The 18634-nt window shown below is 42.8% G+C and overlaps 4 protein-coding genes across 15 annotated transcripts in view; 2 read left to right on the plus strand and 2 right to left on the minus strand.

Moving 5' to 3' along the window:
• Ndufs7 (NADH dehydrogenase (ubiquinone) Fe-S protein 7, 20kDa) overlaps positions 1 to 518 on the minus strand; it is a 73971-nt gene extending 73453 nt beyond the window's left edge. Inside the window, exon 1 of the mRNA XM_032597706.1 lies at positions 149 to 518. The gene's annotated coding sequence lies outside the window, so the exon portion shown is untranslated. The remainder of the gene's footprint in view (positions 1 to 148) is intronic.
• Positions 302 to 6282, plus strand: LOC100122623 (basic proline-rich protein). Of its 9 annotated transcripts, none has more exons than XM_031926631.2 (17): positions 302 to 835; positions 916 to 962; positions 1038 to 1325; positions 1386 to 1461; positions 1773 to 1883; positions 1959 to 2131; positions 2211 to 2312; positions 2441 to 2629; positions 2703 to 3018; positions 3106 to 3267; positions 3348 to 3536; positions 3609 to 3830; positions 3893 to 3970; positions 4140 to 4580; positions 4703 to 4855; positions 4967 to 5020; positions 5095 to 6189. In XM_031926631.2, the coding sequence occupies exons 1-17, from the start codon at positions 769 to 771 to the stop codon at positions 5802 to 5804; spliced, it is 3378 nt and encodes a 1125-aa protein (XP_031782491.1). In that variant the 5' UTR covers positions 302 to 768; the 3' UTR covers positions 5805 to 6189. The 9 variants fall into 9 exon arrangements, with proteins under 9 accessions (XP_031782491.1, XP_032454434.1, XP_031782485.1 ...); XM_031926625.2 differs by having other exon boundaries at positions 696 to 835; positions 1386 to 1470; positions 1761 to 1883; positions 5095 to 6282; XM_031926626.2 differs by having other exon boundaries at positions 696 to 835; positions 1386 to 1470; positions 1761 to 1883; positions 3899 to 3970; positions 5095 to 6185.
• LOC100117852 (malignant T-cell-amplified sequence 1 homolog) lies at positions 6275 to 7932 on the minus strand. Its single transcript, XM_001607246.6, has 6 exons — positions 7460 to 7932; positions 7212 to 7364; positions 7041 to 7141; positions 6833 to 6966; positions 6509 to 6576; positions 6275 to 6420 (listed from the first exon to the last, which is right to left on the minus strand). Exons 1-6 carry the CDS (start codon positions 7468 to 7470, stop codon positions 6339 to 6341), a joined length of 549 nt encoding a protein of 182 aa, XP_001607296.1. The 5' UTR covers positions 7471 to 7932; the 3' UTR covers positions 6275 to 6338.
• A 159-nt stretch (positions 7933 to 8091) lies between these two features.
• LOC100122587 (E3 ubiquitin-protein ligase UBR2) lies at positions 8092 to 18192 on the plus strand. 4 transcript variants are annotated; one of them, XM_001606150.6, is made up of 5 exons: positions 8092 to 8518; positions 10475 to 12808; positions 13131 to 13910; positions 13990 to 14793; positions 14882 to 18192. In XM_001606150.6, the coding sequence occupies exons 2-5, from the start codon at positions 10507 to 10509 to the stop codon at positions 16441 to 16443; spliced, it is 5448 nt and encodes a 1815-aa protein (XP_001606200.2). In that variant the 5' UTR covers positions 8092 to 8518; positions 10475 to 10506; the 3' UTR covers positions 16444 to 18192. The 4 variants fall into 4 exon arrangements, with proteins under 4 accessions (XP_001606200.2, XP_008213584.1, XP_008213583.1 ...); XM_008215362.4 differs by having other exon boundaries at positions 8092 to 8558; positions 14882 to 17728; XM_008215361.4 differs by lacking the exon at positions 8092 to 8518 and adding an exon at positions 8552 to 8641 and having other exon boundaries at positions 14882 to 17728.
• The last annotated feature ends 442 nt before the right edge of the window (positions 18193 to 18634 follow it).

The following is an 18634-nucleotide window of genomic DNA, read 5'->3' on the forward strand; positions in this document are numbered from 1 at the left end:
ACCTAACAATTAACCTAACACCTACATCTGGATAGCCAATTTACGAAAAAGAAATTTAGATAAAAAACTTATTTGTTATCAATTTTAATATTTTTTTCATATTTTCAATTTAAATGGAATAAACGAAACCCATCCGAGTGGGACCTACCTTGTTTTAGATCGACCCTCAAGCTGTCGGACGCAATGAAGCTCGATGATTGGCTAACCTCCAAAAAGCGTCCAAATTTCGAGAATTCGATACTGCACCGTCCCCGCACAATCGAATCGCCCACACCGCAACGAATATAGACTTGGTAAGTCTAGTCTATATATTCGTTGCCCACACAACACCACGCACCGTTCGACTATCGTTTTCGTCATACAATTCCTCGAGAGCGCGCGTACATCGCTGCTTCGTTATGCTTCGCCGACAGAAAGGTGCCAAAGCCGCTTTGCAAGAGATGCAGCTATGTGAACCTTAACCCGAAGGAGACGTGCAGTTGAAAACCTTCGCCTCCTTCCGCAAACCGTCACTGACTGAATCGGACCGCCGACTCTATTGGAGACTGTATCTGCGTAGCGCACATACAGTTAGAGCGTCCAACTGCAGTTCTTGGAATCGTTCATCGCGTTGTGACGTGCTGCGACCGCATACATAGCGTCCCTTCGACACTGATGCTGTGAAGCCGGCTAGACGATACATGGGAAACGTCGAGCGAGCGATTACCGAATATTTTTAACGTGGATATATCCAGAAGAAGGATTATTGTTTAATATTGAATTTTCACTATGGCGTTACCCGCTAACTACAAACAAGTGGCGATGGCCACCGCCAACATGGTTACGCCGACGAATCGTGAGTTATTTACGTTTTGTGATAGTGTGTGGTTATTGATGAAATAGTGGGTGAGAAAGTCGTCTGTTTTTTTTTTTCAGAGAGAATTCGAGCTTCCGGAGGCAGTGGTGGAGGCTCGGGATCTAGTGTAAGTTGAATATTTTGTTGTGAGAAAATGAAGAATTTTCTGTGATAATTGTGGTTAATTGATGAAAAATTACAGAAGGATGCACCAAGCCCGTTTATACAAACTCCGCATGGACATCCAGGCTTCACGCCTCAAAAGTATGGGAAGAATGCACCAGCAGATTCCCGCTTGCCTAAACCGCCAAAACCTCCAGAGAAACCGCTTATGCCTTACATGAGGTACAGTAGAAAAGTATGGGACCAAGTGAAAGCGCAGAATCCTGAGCTCAAGTTATGGGAGATTGGAAAGATCATCGGGCAGATGTGGAGGGATTTGCCGGAGGAGGAGAAAACTGAGTTTGTGGAGGAGTACGAAGCTGAAAAAGTAAGCTTTGTTCCTGGCTGTGTTTGATGTCATAATGCATTCATGTATATTTCTTTGTAGGTGGAATACGACAAAGCCTTGAAGACCTATCATAATTCTCCAGCTTACTTGGCTTATATCGCAGCCAAAAATAGAGGTAAATCCGGTATGTCAAAGCTTGAATATTAGTACCCTCTAACTCTAGATTTCGCATACTAAGTTTGTGTTTTCGTAAGTCCCTTTTAATCAATTAATTTGCACGTGATCTTGCTTCCTAATGTCTTAATTTTGCATTTAATACCATTTTATATAGAACTCATATATTTCATAAGATATAGCAAGGTGCATTAACATTTTTTGCTTTGGGGGACATGTTTTTGTTCTTATTTGCATTTCACATACATGAAAATAGTGGATCATACTAGTGTCATTAAAATTCACCTCTATCTAATGCAGCGTTGTGTGCAGCACAACAGAATACAGACGAAAGAGAAACTCATGAAAGATCATCTGGAAGTAGCAAGAATCAGAGTGTTCAAGATAGGAGAATTGATATCTTACCAGCTGAAGAAGACGATGGTAAATTATACTCTTACAAAACTTTTTATGAAATCTTCATTATTCTATTTTCTGATTATTAAAATTATTTTTCAGATCAAGATGATGGATATTCTGTTAAACACGTGGCATACTCTAGGTACATACGTAATCATCGTTTAATTAATGAGATTTTCAGTGATACAGTGGTTCCTGATGTACGCTCCGTCGTTACGACTCAAAGGATGCAAATACTTCGGAGACAAGTACAATCCCTAACCATGCACCAAGTAAGATAAGCTGTAATAGTGAATTAAAATGATGTTGTTAAAATTATTATCTTTTATTAATTTGATTATGTTTGTGCAGAAAAAGCTAGAGGCAGAATTGCAACAAATTGAAGAAAAGTTTGAAGCTAAAAAACGAAAATTCATTGAAACTAGTGAAGTGTTTCAAGAAGAGTTAAAGAAAGTACGTATCTTCATGAATCTAAATATAATATTCAAGAAAGATGTTGAAAAAATTTAAGTAGCTTTTGGTTCTATTTATTTATCTAAAAATGCGTTTAAATAGTACTTTTAAATAATGTTTCATTATAGCATTGTAAACCAGCCGTGGATGAAGAAGTATTCAATAAACTGGTTGAGAAGCAATATGAATTACTCAGAAAAGATAGGCTGAAGGGTACAGAAGAAAATCGTCCAGACGGTCCTCCATCGTCCGAATCGACGCCCAATTCCACTCCGACTCCTACACCAGCACCTATGAATGAAGAGACCTCTTCAGAGGTATGTCGTCTATGCTAAATTCATCGCGTTAATATTTTACGAAAACAAATTCAAATTTGATTATTGTTTGCAGGCACCAGACAACGATGATAAAAAAATGGAAGTTGATAAGCCTTGTGAGGTCAAGAAAGGAACACCATCACCTCCTAATGTTGAAGTTAAATCGGAAACCTCACCATTTTCCAATCAACTCAGCCCTGGCGGAAATCCGCCAGGACCGAGTTACTCTTCGATGAGTAATCAAATGCAAGGACCTCCTCAAGGTCCTCAGCAAATGTCTCCTCATCCGCCCATGGCACAAGGACTTCCACCAGGCCAGCCGCCTGTTCCTTCTCAGCAACAAGTTGGTCCACAGCAACAACTTCCACCTCATCAACCACAGATGCAAGGTTTGTTCCAAACATTTAAATATCTTCTTGAGGTGAATTGTGCAACTAAGATCAATACCGTTATCTTTTTGAATTGAAATATTTCAGGGCCTATGAGTCAACAGCAGCAGCAAATGCCCTCACCCCAACAACAAATACCATCTCCACAACAACAGATGCCTCCTCAGCAACAACATCAACCACCGCCTGCTCAGCAGCAAATGCCTCCACAGCCTCCACAACCTAGACCCCAGCAACCTATGCCTCCAGGTAAAACATGTTTATATAGAATTTAATTTATGAATTAAAGTCGTATCTTCTTACTAATTTTTTTTATGATTGAATCTTAGGACCACCTGGTCAACCACCAATGAGTTTAGAACAACAACAGCAGCAGCAGCAGCAACAACAGCAGCAGCAACAACAACAGTCACAGCAGCCACAACAAATGCATCCTCCACTACAGCCATCAATGCAAGGTGGAGAAACTCCTACACCACAACAGATGTCTGCTCAACATCAACAAATTCCGCCAGGAGGTATGCCATTATAGAATAATGCTTAGTTAAGATTTTTATGGAATTCCGTATTAATATTTAAACGTTCTTCAGGACCACCTAACCAACAAGTACCACATCAACAATCTCAGCAAATGCCGCCTCAACCACCGCTAGGTCCACCCCAACAAATGCCTCCCCAGCCACAACAACAACAACAGCCACCACCACCTATGCCACCCCAGCAACAAATGACTCCACAACAAATGCAATCTCAACAACCAATGCCGGGACAGCAACCACCGATGCCGCATCAACAGCCGCAACAAATGCCCGGTTAGTGTATAATTTTGCTTGTATTATTAAATATTTGAAGCACATTTCAATTAAAAGCACAGGTCTAGAAGGTTTATATTTCTCAGGGTCTCCTTATCAGCAGCATCAACTATCACACCATCAATCTCAAATACCGCAAGGTATTAAGACAAAATTATGTTCGTGAATGTCAAAATTGTGTAAAAATGTTCTCGTAGGGATTTCTGTTGATAAATTATTGTAAAAGTGTCGCATGCTGTATACAGTGTTGATGTATAACAAAAAATTCGCACTTCGCTGTACTTACACACCTTTAAATCTTATTCTTAGGTCCTCCTGGGCAGCAACAACCAATGCCACCGCAGCAGCAACCAATGTCTTCTCAACAACAACAGCATCAACAGCAGCAGCATCAACAGCAGCAACAGCAGCAGCTCCAACAGCAGCAGCAGCATCAACAGCAGCAACAGCAGCAGCATCAACAACAACAGCAGCAATCGCAAATGCCAGGGCAGCAGCAAGGTCCACCACAGCAGCAGCAAGGTGCGCCACAGCAGCAGCAAGGATCAATGCCTCCACCATCTCAACAAGGTGGACCACAACAGCAGCAACCACCACAACAACCGCAACAACAGCCGCAACAACAGCCGCAGCAGCAACCTCCACATCCGCCTCAAATGCCATCTCCACAATCACAAATGCCTGGCGGACAAAATCAACAACAAATGCCGCCACAGCCACAACAAGGCCAACCACCACAAATGCCCACTGGTATGTGGTATTTTCTTGTCATCATATTATTCAATTAATTTTCTTATTTTTATCATTTAATTATGTCGCCTGAAACTTCATCAACTTACTGATTAACTATTTAAAAATTGAACTTTTCCTAGGCCCATCTAGTCAACAGCAACCTATGTCTTCGCAACAACCACCCCAAATGTCGCCGCAACAGCAGCAGCAGCAGCAGCAACAACAACAGCAACAACAACATATGCCTCCTCAACAACAGCAACAGATGCCACCACAGCAACAACTTGGAGCAGGTAATATAATTAGCATCTATTATTTTTCATGATTCCGTTTGTAATATTTGAAAACAAATAATGATGATATTATTAATAATAATAATAAAATGGTCCATCTTGTTTTATTAGGATCTCCGTATCCACAACAACAAGTGCCTCCTCATCAGCAGGCTATACCAGGAGGTAATAATTTTTTATTTAAACATGATGCATTAATGTCTTGAAACTTCCTCTAATACTTACGAAATTTTCTCTAGGTCCACCTCAACCAGGTAAAATGCCCCAGTCACAATCCACAACAGCAGCAGCAGCAGTAGCAGCGGCAGCAGTGGCGGCCGCTAATGCCGCAGCTAGCCAACTTCCCCCTCACCAGCCGCCCACGGGGATGATGCCAGGACACCCGATGCCTCCCCACCAAGGTCCTCAGACTCCACCGGTACATCCTCCACCTGGAGGTCCCCCTAACCCACACGGACCGCCACCAGGCATGATTCCCCCCGGTCAAGGATATCCACAGCAGTATCAACCGCCAGGCGGCCAACCGGCTCAGAACGTACCTTTGGCTCCTCGACCGCCTCATCCGGGTTACGGATATCCCCAGCAACAGTATCATCAACCCTACGCGCAGTACTCGCATCCATACTACCATCAGCCTTACTCGCAGTATCCGCCACATATGGCAAGACCGCACCAGCACGGTTCACACAGTCCTCACGGGCCTCACAGCCCACATTATCACCCGCAGAGTCCTCACGGTGAGGTCGGACCCGGTGGTAATCCTTCCATGAATCCCGGAGCCGCCGCTGCAGCAGCCGCTGCGGCTGCAGCTGGTGGTGGTCCCGAGCAACAACAGCAAGGGCAACAGCAGCCGGGTGGTGCCGCACCTTATCCGCCAAGTGAGGCTGAGCGCTCTGGAGCTGCCGAAGGCCAAGATGCGCAGACTGATGGCAAGTCGGGCTCGGGTTGAGCGCGATACCTATCTTCTTCTCACACGCGTTTTTGTATATGGGCGTTGATTTCTATAAGCTAACTTGATTGATTATTCTCTGTCCAGGATCAGTTTAATTTAACTAGGTGTAATTGTAAAATAAAAATATTGTGGAAGATATATAACATGTAATATGGAAAATTAGTTTAATGAACGAGGATGAGTATGAGAGAAAGATGCGTATGGTGTGTGTTGTTTCCAAGCGACTAATCAATGCGTCTTCTTGCAGCTGATAATAACTTGTTTACTTTTGACTCTTTGATTTCTCTATTTGATATATTCGATGAAATGAATTTGATATACATGAACTTGTTAGAACGATTATAGTTTTATGCGCATATGACGATTTTTTCTTTAATTTTTATTGATACATTATAATGTAAAATAATACGTGACGCAATTTTCGGATTGCGCTGCCAGAAGGTTTCACTTAATAAATAAACTTCAAGTTTTAAAAGTGCAAATTTTCTTTATTCTTAACTTAATAGACGAGGATATCGAAGATTAATTTTATTATTTAACCGCTTTCATCTGCCACAGACCGTCATTGAGGTAGTGACAGTTTTCTATACCTACACCTTTATTGACTTTGGCGCTGAAAAAAGATGTTTGCAAAATACATTTATTTTGTTTTGATATTTTTAATCGCTGAAAAGTAAAAAAATATTTGATATTGCACTCACATATCTTCTGTTGATAAAGTTGTTGTTCCAACTGCCAAAGCGTGCTGCTTTCCTTCAGCCATCACAGCCTGATTTTTGCGTTATTAAGGAAAACCTTTGTTTCGTGATTTGCGATTCGAATTCTTTGTGAAACTGGCGATTGCATCAAACCGCAATCAAACGTTATCTACTTTTGAACCATTTTATACAATGATTTTGCAAAAAAAAAATAATAAAAAAGTTGGCAATTAGAGATGCAATTTCTTTTAGATAAAGATAACGTTTATAGTAATTTATATCTTGGCAGTAAAAAAATATTACGAAATTGTATAAATAAAAGGATACAACAACAGTTCCCTTTGGAACATCAGTCATTCTAGCTCCTTTGGATGTCAATCCAGGACACATAATGTTTGCACCACTGAGCACAAACTTGATCGCCCCTTTATCAACTTGCTGCAGTGGTAAGAAAAATGGATCTGAAATGTAAAGTAATGCATAAACAAACATTGAAAATATTTCATTAAAACTCAAAGCTTAACGATCTCATTACATTTGTGCAAAAGCTTCAGTGTTGGCATCCAGGGACTTTCTCGTTGTCGGAAGAACAGCAACTCTCCTGCACTGTTCACCATGATCTCTATGTGATCGTGGCTAAAAAAAAAATAGGAATATCACAAAAGTCCATAATGAACAAAAGCACACTTTGACTATAAATACCCACCATTTGACCAGTCTAAAAGAATCCTTCTTAGGAATGATCTGATCGATGTACTTTTCTAAAAATGGGTATGATTCCAAAAGCTTGGATCGAATCCCCTTCTGCACAGAAGATTTCAACTGCTGTACGCTGGACACGCTGTCCTTCTCGTCGAACCTGCAAAGATCATTGAAAATGTCGAATAATTCAATAATAAGACCGACTTGCGGAAAGCCGATTGTATAAGCCGTTTAAAAAATCATCGAACCCACTTTTTGAACATCTTGTAAAAAAAATCTTGCGATCGACGTTATTTAAAAATCGACGATCCGTGTATTACAGATCGCTAGAAACTCACAGAAATACTAATTAACATTTGACTAGTCGGATAATAAAATAACTAAGAATTTGAATATAGGTTATGTTTTCAGTTTTCGATCCAAGCAGCTGGACCAATCTGGCGATATCATCCCCACCATCTCGACTTTAAAGGGAATCGACCAATCGTAGACGGACTAGTGTTAAACGCGCGTACATTTGAATTTTTTGGAGTAGCGTTTTTGCTCCGAAATTTGGTTTATAGTAATCAATGGAGTTCAAGTTCATTCGAATGTTTACACCGAGTTTTCGATACGAAATAATCAATGACGATAAGTATGACTGCGTAAAAATACAGTTTCGATAAAGAGAATGCACAACAAATAATTCTTCAAAAAAATAAACAAACAAACATCTTTAATTTTTAGAAACGAGAAGTGAAGATAATGCCGACTAGTGTATAAAGTTCGTCATCATCATCATCATTATCACATTGATAATCGTTGGCAGCGACGAGCTGAAGCATATACCGCATCGCTAGCCCATATAAATATCCGCAGTAAAACATATTGACCAATCAGACTCGTTTGGTCTTGCAAAAGCACTACTGGCGCGCACGCACACAATCGTCCGTCCGCTCACCAGCGTACAGACATGTATACATAGACCACTCGCTTTTTTAAAACTTTCCCTTTTGTCATCGCGAGTTGAAGTCGCGACTCTCAGTGTAGCGCGAGAGATCGGCCAGTGTGTATACCTATACATGCACGGAAAGACTGGAGAAAAAGGCAGAAAAAGCAGCGGAATAGATAGCGGAGACGATGTGGGCATTAGATCTGGAGTAGCCGCACATATTGTATAGATACATAACGTGTGCATATCTATATATACTTAATAACTCGCCCAGTGAGTTGCAAAATTCTATTAGAGTAGTCATTAGCTCGAAGCGCAGTAGCAGCGAGAGAAGACAAAGGTGCACTACCTAGTGTGTTAAGCCACACTGGCAGTCATCGGTGTGTATACATATACATATACTACATACATGCATAAAAGGTACATAAAGGCATATAGGTAGGTAAGAGAGGGATAGCGAACGATACTGAGCATTTGCCATTTTGTGCATCGGGAGCAGCTGTGTGAGTATCGCTAATATATACGGTGTAGAAACGTTCGAAGGACGGATTTGATTTCCGTGTCTATCTAACTCTCTCTCTCTCTGCAACTCTTTTCTCGCTCGTGACGACACGCGCAGCGCGGAGTCATGCCATGAACTTGCCCAACTTGTATTCGACCCTCCGATCTCCGATACTTAGACCACCGCGCGAGTAGAGATAGAAAGAGAGAGAGAGAGAGAGAGAGAGAGAGAGGGACGGAGACAGAGAGCTCCTGATGTGCCGATAGTCATCAGTAGCTCCCGAAAACACAAGCGTAAGAGTTAAAGTAGTGGGAGAGCTTAGAGAGAGAGAGAGAGAGAGACAGTCGACAGTCGACAGCATCCCGGGGGAGCTTCGAGAATATGCACCAGCAGCAGCACAGCTGAGATCGGGGCTAATAGAGCCGAAGCGGGCAGCTGACTATACTTTACACGCTATTCGGTTCGATTCTCTCTTTCCTCGGACATTAAGTAGTAGTAGCAGCAGCTTTGTTTTCCCCCGTCGTGGATTAATCGTCACACGCCTACACACGCGCGAGTAGATAGAGCGCAGTGCAGTTCGCGCGCGCGACGCATACGCTCGATTTTTATTAGATTTTGGCTCCGTCATCGTCCTACGGTGAGTATTGCTTTTGGAGGCGTTTAAAAATAGGATGCATTGGGAGAAATCCAATAGCCCAACTCAGGCATTCTCCCTGTGCTTGTACCTCTCGCTCTCTTCTCTGCATTTCTCATTTTTTTTCTCTTTCTCCGGGCTTCCTGATGCCTCCTCTGGCTTGCTGTGAAGTACTCGACTTTTGTTTTTCCTGTACAAGATACTGACTTTGTCGGTGCTGATCCTTTTTTTCTATTCTTGAATCTGCGACGACTGTTGCTGATCGAGGGTTCTGTTTTTGGCTCAGAGACACCTTTTCCGGTTTTGCAGCAGTACTTTGTTTTAATGCACTTTTTTTATATAACAAAAAGAGTTCCTCTTGGCCTTTACTCACCTCTCTGCTCCAACTTATATATATATGCTCCTTTCACTACTATTACTCCCACACAATGAGTCGCCTTTTTTCCAGATGTGACTTTAAGGTTGTCTTTTGTCCACTGGTTTCCTTGTATCTCTGCTTGGTGCTCTCGAGGTTTGTTTGGTCATTGATCTTACTTTGTTCCTGTTTTCAGCAAATCAGATCCTTTGTCTTAAATTTTGGTTTGCAGAAAAATTAGTTGGAAAGTGGCTATTGTTGAGAAACTTCCTCCCATCAAAATTGCACTGTGTATACTGAGCTTCATCTAATTTTATTATTTTAACCTTCAATAACTTTAAAATAATTACTGCTTCGCCGTGGTAGTTGACAATCTTTCATGGCCTACCTTTTTTTGTAACTTTGCTATTCCTCTGTATTTACAATGAAATGTACATAATTCAAAGAATTCCACCACCATTATACCAAGAAATCACTTGCAAATATTGATTTAATATTTTAAAAAGTGCTTGGTATTGGCACTATTAACTGATAATGTATCAGTTGTCACACTGTTATCACTGTTATTGGTAGGAAGAAACCAAGACTTGGAAATTTGTACAACCCATAATGATTATTAAAATGTTTGATTAGATTGATATATTGAGATTACAAATTGAGATAATATTTTCAAAAACACCAAATACCAACATTTTTTTATTTTTATTAATCCAATTCATTTAGTTTATTTATAACTTTTGTATAGAATTTTGTATAGTTTATTTTTACGCGTACTTCTTTAATCTGTAGTTCATACTTGACAACATCAAAACAACAGTATTACATAATGGCTTTTTTCTTTTCAGTAAAGTGACTGGTTCTGCATGAAAAGTGAAAGATGAGTAATGAAAGCGATGACACCGAAGGACACGGCATCAATGATGTCGAATTGTCTCTGACAATGCCCATAATCCAGAACACTTGCCCACCCTGTGTCAGCATTTGGATGGAAAAGATGAGGCAAGGAGTTCTATCAAACACTCATTTCAAGGAACACTGGAGAGTCTGGGTTCCAAAAATCTACAAATTAGAGCCAACCGATAACTGCCTAGAATGGGTATTCAACGAGAAGGAGGCTCAAACAATATTGTATGATCCACTGGAGGAATTCATCTGCAATGGTAACCCACACGAGATTCTCAAACAACTGAGTCAGAATGACAGGCCACCATCGATCTGTGGCCGAGTCTTCAAAGCAGGAGAACCAACGTATAGCTGCAGAGAGTGTGGAATGGACTCCACCTGTGTTCTCTGTGTCGACTGCTTCAAGCAATCGGCGCACAAAAATCACAAGTATAAAATGGGCATATCCATTGGCGGAGGTTGCTGCGATTGCGGAGATACCGAGGCGTGGAAGAAGGAGCCCTTCTGCAAAATTCACTTGGCCGGCATCGAATCGAAAGACGCTCCCTCCAACAAGTTACCAGACGACATGGCTCAAAGGGCAGCCGCCACTTTCAGAGCTGTTCTGAAGTACTGTTACGACCTACTGTCCATGGAACACAGTCCCAGCCTCCCGAACGATCTCTGCATAAAGAACGACGAGGACTCGGTGTCTTTGCTAGCGTCGAACGACACTTATTGCACCGTCCTATTCAACGACGAGACCCACACTTTCGACCAAGTAATTATCACCCTGACTCGCGTAATCAAGTGTTCACAGCGGGACGCCATCGAGTATGTTACGAACATCGATCGCGAGGGTCGAGCAGTCGTCAAGTGCTCCGGTTTCCAGCACTGCAACGAGCTCAAAAGCGAGATCGAGAAGTTCACCTCCCGCCACAACAGCCGACCTCTCAAAGTCCTCGTGGAGCACGCTCACGTTGTCGCCCACCAGATCTTCGCAATGAAACTCCTCGGCTGGCTACAGCAGTTTATCAGTCACTGCGAAGGTTTCCGGCTCATCTTCAGCGACGTCGCTCTCAACGACAAGATGCCCGATATCCCCATTGTCAAGGGAATCTTGATCCGAGATTACCAGCTCTGGAAGGCCGCTCGCACCTGCTGGCACCGACTCTTCATCTCGGGTATGCTCACCGAGTATGAGAGCAAGAAGGCTTTGGCCATTGACTTCACCAACAACTACGGCACCGTCCTTAAGGACTTCATTCGAGACGACCACGACCACTCGTACTCCATTGCCTCTCTCGCCGTCCAGCTCTTCACCGTGCCGACCTTGGCTCATCACCTCATAGCCCACCATGACGCTCTGCTGATACTCTTCAACACCTTCATCTCGGAGAGCTCGCGTCGTTGCAATGCCGCAGGCAAGCTTGAGTTCGAGCGGAACGCTCCCAACAACGCGTTTAAGCGAGCTCAGTACATCCTCTACGATCTGCGTTACCTTCTCAGCGCCAAACCCGAGACCTGGACTGACGAGCTGCGTCGAGGTTTCCTCCAGGGCGTCTCGCTTCTGCTTCAGCTACTAGGCAGTATGCAGTGGATGGATGCTGTTGTGCGTCAAGTCGGCCAGCACATGGAGTACGAGCAGGAGTGGGAATCGGCCTTCAATCTCTACATAAAGCTCTCACCGGTCATCAGTCTGGCTCTGGAATGGTGCGGCTCGGATAGAATCGTATTGATCAAAGCGTTCAGATTAGTGCTGAAGAAGCTGGAGGAACAGCCGGGCAAGGCACCAACCAACTTCCGCGAGGTGGCGGATCACAGTGCTTCGTGCATCCACTACGACGTGTCGACCGAGCCTGTCTCGATCCACTTGCCGCTGTCGCGATTCTTGGCTGGTCTGTTCTTGCATCTGGAGAAGTACGACCTGACCTTCCAGGGTACGGAGTTCCAAACTCTCAGCAAGCCCACCCCCGAGGAGATCATCGAGCCTGTGCTCAGAGCGCAAGCGATGATCTCGCAGGTGCACGCCGGCATGTGGAGGCGAAACGGATACTCCCTAATTCACCAGCTGTACTTTTATCACAATGTCAAGTGCAGAACAGAGATGTTGGATAAGGATATCGTATTGTTACAAGCTGGGGCGGCGCTCATCGAGAGCAATGAGTTCCTCATTCATATACTGAACAAGTTTAATTTGATCAACTGGGCACAGCCGGATTTCGAAACCGCACTGCTCAAGACCTGCGAGGAGGACAGCATTCGCCAGACCATCAATCTCGTCGAGGAGTTTTTAGGTAAGCATTGTCGTCTTATCTTTGAATAAGTAGTTTAGGAAAGTAGCTATTAATTACTAATTTTGTGCGTAATAATTACGATAAGCGATAGGAGTTAAAAAAAAAAGATAAACAAATGTGTCACGATAAGATAAGAGTAAATTATGTTTTTTTTTCTATCTACAATTGATTGCTGCTACGAGAACTTATTTAGTGACCTTTTTCAAGATCTAAAAATAGATATGCAAAGAATAAAAAAAAATAAAACACGCAATCAAGGATACTGAAGAAAAATAATAATTTTTGGCAATCCGACTAGCGATAACACGATTCTTTTTTGCAGCTCTCCTCATTACTATAATCGGCGAGCGATATGTACCAGGCGTGGGTCGCGTAACGCAGGATGATTGTCTGAAACGCGAGATAATTCAGCAGCTGTGCATCAAGCCTCTCTCCCACTCCGAGCTCAACAAGACTCTACCTGACGATGTGCACCATGAGACGGGCATGGAGCGCGTTATCCACGAGGTAGCCGACTTCAAGAAGCCCCAGGTCGTATCCGCTGGCAAAGGCGTCTACGAGCTCAAGTTCAATTTCTACTCCGAGTACAACGTCTTCTTTTACCACTACACCAAGGAAGAGCTGAGTAAATCCGAGGAGGCGCAGCGCAAGAGACGGAAAACCGTTGGCGAGCTCGAGTGCTGTCCTCCGCCTAAACTACCGAGACTCACGGAGATGCTGAGTCTTGTGACAAATCTGTTGCAGTGCGACGTTATGCTGTCTATTATGAATATCGTTTTGACGCGCACGCTCGATCTCAAGGCTAGAAGCTTTTCCGAGCCACAGGTACACAAGATTCTCCATCTTATAGGATATGCACTGCAGGAGCAGGAGTCGGGTTACTATCCGTTCTTGGCATTTACGGAGAGGGCAACCAAGTGGGATATCTATAAGCTGTTGGAGACCACGCAGAACAGCCCAAGAATCGAAGCTCACAAGGATCTTCTCACGTGGGTGTTGGAGAAGTACAGGCAGGTGGCAGGCTCCCCAATACCAGAGGCACCCGAGCCGCCAGCTCCACAGCCCACTGATCCTGGTGAAGATACTGAAAAACTCGAGAAAGGTAAGAGATTAATTGATGAAAGAATTATTTAATGATGCAAAATGGCGATTAAACTATCCTATCTGTGTCGCAATTGCAGGAAGCCAAGAGTGGCGAATGAAGATGGCTGCGTTAAAGCGCGCCCAGGTGATGGCTCAAATGGAAGCCATGCAAAAGCACTTTATGAAGAAAAATGCAAAGATGTTCCAGGAAGCCGCGCTAGATGTAAGCAGCAAAGGCTCGAATGACCGAGGCTCGGCAATGGACCTGAGCGAGAGCTTGGACGAAACGTCAGTCGCATTGGGACGTCGTCAGACCAACCGACTTTGCTTTGAAAAATCCTACACTTGCATACTGTGCCAGGAGGATCAGTGTATCAAAGCCGATGAATCAGCCATGGTCCTGGCTGCCTTCGTGCAACAATCCACGGTACTTTGCCAACTGCCCCATGAACGTCAAAAGGCTCAACAACCACCCCAGTCACGTAGCGTTGCCGAGAAGACACCACTCTTTTTGTCGTCTTATCTGGGTGCCTCTCCTCACACGAGCACTTGCGGTCACGTCATGCACTCCAGTTGCTGGCAGAAGCACTTTGATAACGTGCTCGCCAAGGAGAATCGACGACCCTACAGGCTACGACAACCTGCCAGTTTTGACGTCGAGAAGCATGAGTACCTCTGTCCCCTCTGCGAGTGTTTGAGTAATACCGTGCTGCCAGTTTTACCATCTCTGGGAACACTGCAGGTAACGCCTGCAGACCAGCCTGATCTCAGCTTTGATAGATGGTTAGATATTATGAGTGCGCTAACCAAGTGCAAAAGCAGTAGCGATAATAAGGATACGCCGAAAGTCGCCCATAACGAGGACTGCCGATACTGCAAATTTCTCTCGCAGCAGGAATTAGGTAAAACTCTATTCTATTTTAAAAATTTCAAGCCAGATATATACGTGGTAAAATTTTAATTAACATTGTCTGTTTATTGTTGAAATAGATGCTGCCGAAGCAGAATCAGGTGGCAACGCACAGGCGACTCCGTCTACGTCATCTCTTATCTCCTGCCCGATCGAAGCTATAAAGGCCCAAGGCCCTGACGGCGAGGCTCTGCTGAGTCTCTACTCCCAACCAGGCCCTCGACTATCTAAGAATCTGGTAGAGATGATCCAGCTGTTTACGCAGACTACGTATACAAAGGGCTTGGGTTGCGAGCCGCATGATGACGATTCTCGAGTGCCCTTATTGGCTTGGAAGTCCACCGCCTACACCGTCCACGCGATAGAGTTTCTTCTGCGAGATACAGAAAAACCTCTTTTGGGCGCACTATCCTCCAGACAGCGCGACAGTTTGGAGGGCTTGGCGCGAATTTCTGCTGTGATAAGCGCGACGTGGCCGAGCAACGTGGCCGGCTCCACCTCGCCGACAAGCTCGGAGAATATTGCCGAGTATGCGCTTGAGTGTCTGACCTGCTTCCTCAATAACGCCGAGAGCAACTACAGCATCCTGAGTTGGGATCCGTTCGGCATGCTCGTCACGTTACTGGCTTCTTTGTCAAATCTACTAAGCAGTCGTACCGACGATCCGCACTCCACCATCACCGGCAATGTGGCTGAGGCACATGCGACGAGACTGGTCTTCACTGCACTCGTCGTTAAAGTTCTCCTAATGTCAAACTTCGATCAAGACGAAAAGATGGACGTAGATGACGACGTTGCGGATGACAACAACGAAGCAGAGATGAGAGATGCTAGTAAACCCAGTGCAATTTTGAATGTGATGAAGGCTTTAAACATACCGACCGGTAATAAGTCTGATGCGGAGATCTGGCTAAAGGTGCAAGAATGTTGCGAACCGTTCTTGCGTTGTTGCGTATTGTACTTTCACTACGTGACAGATGTACCGGCACCTGTCGACCTGACCGTGCTCGGCGGGGATAGCTTTGAGGCCATGTGCAATTACCTGGGATTACCCGAGACCTTCGAGGAGCTCTTTAATACAGAAAAGGTGCTGCAACTCGCCGTTCAGTGGTCCAAGCATCCGGAAATGGTAAACAAGGACACCGCCACAAGAGAGCCTCTGAAGATCAATCGGCTAGTCGACCTGCCTGACGACTACAGCGAACTTATGAACACCGTGTCAATGTTCAGCTGTCCCAACAGTGACAAGGAGGACTCGTTGAACCCGACCATGTGTCTTGTATGCGGAGGCATGCTTTGCTCGCAGAGCTACTGCTGCCAGGTCGAGCTGAATAAAATTATGGTTGGCGCGTGTACGTACCACGCTCACGAGTGCGGCGCCGGGGTCGGCGTGTTTCTGCGCGTACGCGACTGCGAGATCGTATTCCTGAGAAGTCCAAACCGAGGATCCTACGGCTGCCCACCGTACTTCGACGAGTATGGCGAAACCGACCAGGGTCTGCACCGGGGCAATCCACTCAAGCTGTGCAGAGACAAATACAAGAGGTTGAATCAAATGTGGCTTGGCCACGGCCTGTACGAATGTATCGCTCGGGCTATTGAGACTGCCACCTCCGCGACCGGCCAGTGGCAACACTTGTAATTTCGGACTTGGCGTTACCATCGCGATAACAAAAAACACTTGTAATTTATTTCGACGCTAGAGTTCATTTCGCAAGAGGCGCGCATTAGAGACGCTATCGAAGGTTCGCGGTCAGCGTAACCGGGGTTCGGATGATTGCGAAGCGCGTTGATTGAAACCTTTTTTTATTTTTAATTTTACATCTGAAAATTATTTTTTCCTTCCGTCTACGCGATAAATTTTGTTTTGTTTCCACTTGATACACGTGGAAGTTGCGTTTGTAAACGGATTAACGAGCTTTTATAACTGACGAAATACGTGTGATCTTAGAAACTCTGATCTTTTTTAAACGATCGCAGTCTGATTCTTATGTTTCCTTTGCTATCTTTCTTTATTTGATATAAATATATTTATTGTGGCGATTGTAAAAACAAAGAAAGAAAAATTAGTAACCTAAGCTTCTATCGAAGAATAACGGATACTAGGTGTCGACTTAAAAAACTCAATGGGCATCAAATTCACGGGAAGACATTCATAGTGCTTCTCCTCACGATGTCGCATATTTACTATAGGTTGATAATAGCAGTTAGTATTGTAATTGTTTCTTATGAATCATTTTAATCTCTCACAAGCGTTAATATTCGTGTGTACTCAGCGAAAATTGTAAAGTAGACAAGAGCGAAATGAATTGTACATTTAAATAATCGAATATTATATAACGTTATGACCGTTTATATTGTTTCAGAGTTTACTGGTCATTCTATTATTAGAATTATAATTAAAATTACTTTTTCTAGAGTAATTAATTTTAATTCGTGTACTATATTATTATTACCATTATTATTACTATAATTATAATTTTTAACGTTTAAATCACCATCAATCATCATTGCCATTTTGTAAATTTTTAAAGTAACATGGTCATCTCACGACTGTTAGATGTATGGGTACCTGTGTATATCAAACTTTAATAATCAGCTTTAGATATTGCTAAAAGATTTGGTATAAACAGTGACTATAAAATTAAAAAAAAAATCGTACTTTGGACATGATCTGAGTTAAAACGCTGAATAATCGTGAAAGGCAAGCAGGGCTACTATAATGATAACTATTTTATAAAATTTTTATTCGAAATTTTAATATTATAAAAATGTTTTCATGTTATTACACTTATAGATTACAAAATAAATTTCGATATTGAGAATATCTTAATTCACAGCTAGGCGTTCTCACTTTGAAGAAGAATAAATTGTCTCTACTCAATATTCTTTTGAATAAAATAATCTAAGCATTGTAATACCTTCTATTAGAGCTTGTAATATTTTCTTATTTATTATTTCAAAGAAGCTTTCAACTAATTTAACGCATAATTATGATAATTCCTTGCAGCAAACTTGAGTCATTCATAATATTGAATGTTTAATATTATACGCGTTATCGTACATTGCACAAACTTACGATTACATTTCCGTGAACGCTTGGTTTCACGAAAACAATTTTCTTCGGCAAAAACAAGTTGAAGCCCGGGGAGGAGACAGATTCTTAATTAATATCAGAGAGCTTTGCGTGATTTTTGAGATTACATATTATTATTAGTAGAATAAAAAGGAAACATTGTTCAAAGATCTAATGCTTTTCGCGCACCGAGCTATCAAAAAGGCGTACGAGTTCAGAATGCAATTATAAGGAAATTCATGTTTTACCAGATAAAGTTTTGTTGTTTGTAAAATAAATTTAATATATATATATATATATATGAATGATAAACGACTTTGTGACTATGATATACTGTTACCTATGACACGCTAATTTTTAAAATAACGAAGGTAAGTAAGGTAATTTTACAAGAAACTACTTGTAAAGAAAAAAAGAAAATTGCATAGTCACGCAACTTAGCAAAAAAAGAAGATTATCAAATGCCTCGTAAAAGCACAAGCTCATTAAAAGCAGCCGCATAGAGATTCCGCGTCAAGATTAGAAATTCCTCGGCGACGCATCTGACGAGAACCACACGGCCGATCTATATATACCCACCTACAGCTCGCACGTGAATCTCGAACGCGGAAATAGCGTATACTACCTCCGATCATCATCAACAATAATAGTATGTATACGTAATCCCCGAAAATTCGAATAGCTGCATAGCGAGCATATATCTATTTATATACATCAGAATAATCAGTTAAATAGAACCGCAGGTCGTCGCGCTTGC

Source organism: Nasonia vitripennis, chromosome 3 (assembly GCF_009193385.2).
Source record: "Nasonia vitripennis strain AsymCx chromosome 3, Nvit_psr_1.1, whole genome shotgun sequence".
NCBI lineage: Eukaryota > Metazoa > Arthropoda > Insecta > Hymenoptera > Pteromalidae > Nasonia > Nasonia vitripennis.

Bases quoted from the DNA above. Each gene is read 5' to 3' on its own strand.
- LOC100122587 (XM_001606150.6), top strand. From the start codon at position 10,507: ATGAGTAATGAAAGCGATGACACCGAAGGACACGGCATCAATGATGTC. The intron at 13,911-13,989 runs GTAAGAGATTAA...TCGCAATTGCAG, and splicing joins TACTGAAAAACTCGAGAAAG to GAAGCCAAGAGTGGCGAATG. The intron at 14,794-14,881 runs GTAAAACTCTAT...TTGTTGAAATAG, and splicing joins TCTCTCGCAGCAGGAATTAG to ATGCTGCCGAAGCAGAATCA.
- LOC100122623 (XM_031926625.2), top strand. From the start codon at position 769: ATGGCGTTACCCGCTAACTACAAACAAGTGGCGATGGCCACCGCCAAC. The intron at 836-915 runs GTGAGTTATTTA...TTTTTTTTTCAG, and splicing joins CATGGTTACGCCGACGAATC to AGAGAATTCGAGCTTCCGGA. The intron at 4,856-4,966 runs GTAATATAATTA...TTGTTTTATTAG, and splicing joins ACAGCAACAACTTGGAGCAG to GATCTCCGTATCCACAACAA.
- LOC100117852 (XM_001607246.6), bottom strand. The intron at 7,142-7,211 runs GTGGGTATTTAT...TTTTTTTTTTAG, and splicing joins TCTTTTAGACTGGTCAAATG to CCACGATCACATAGAGATCA. The intron at 6,577-6,832 runs GTATCCTTTTAT...CGCAAAAATCAG, and splicing joins TTCCAAAGGGAACTGTTGTT to GCTGTGATGGCTGAAGGAAA.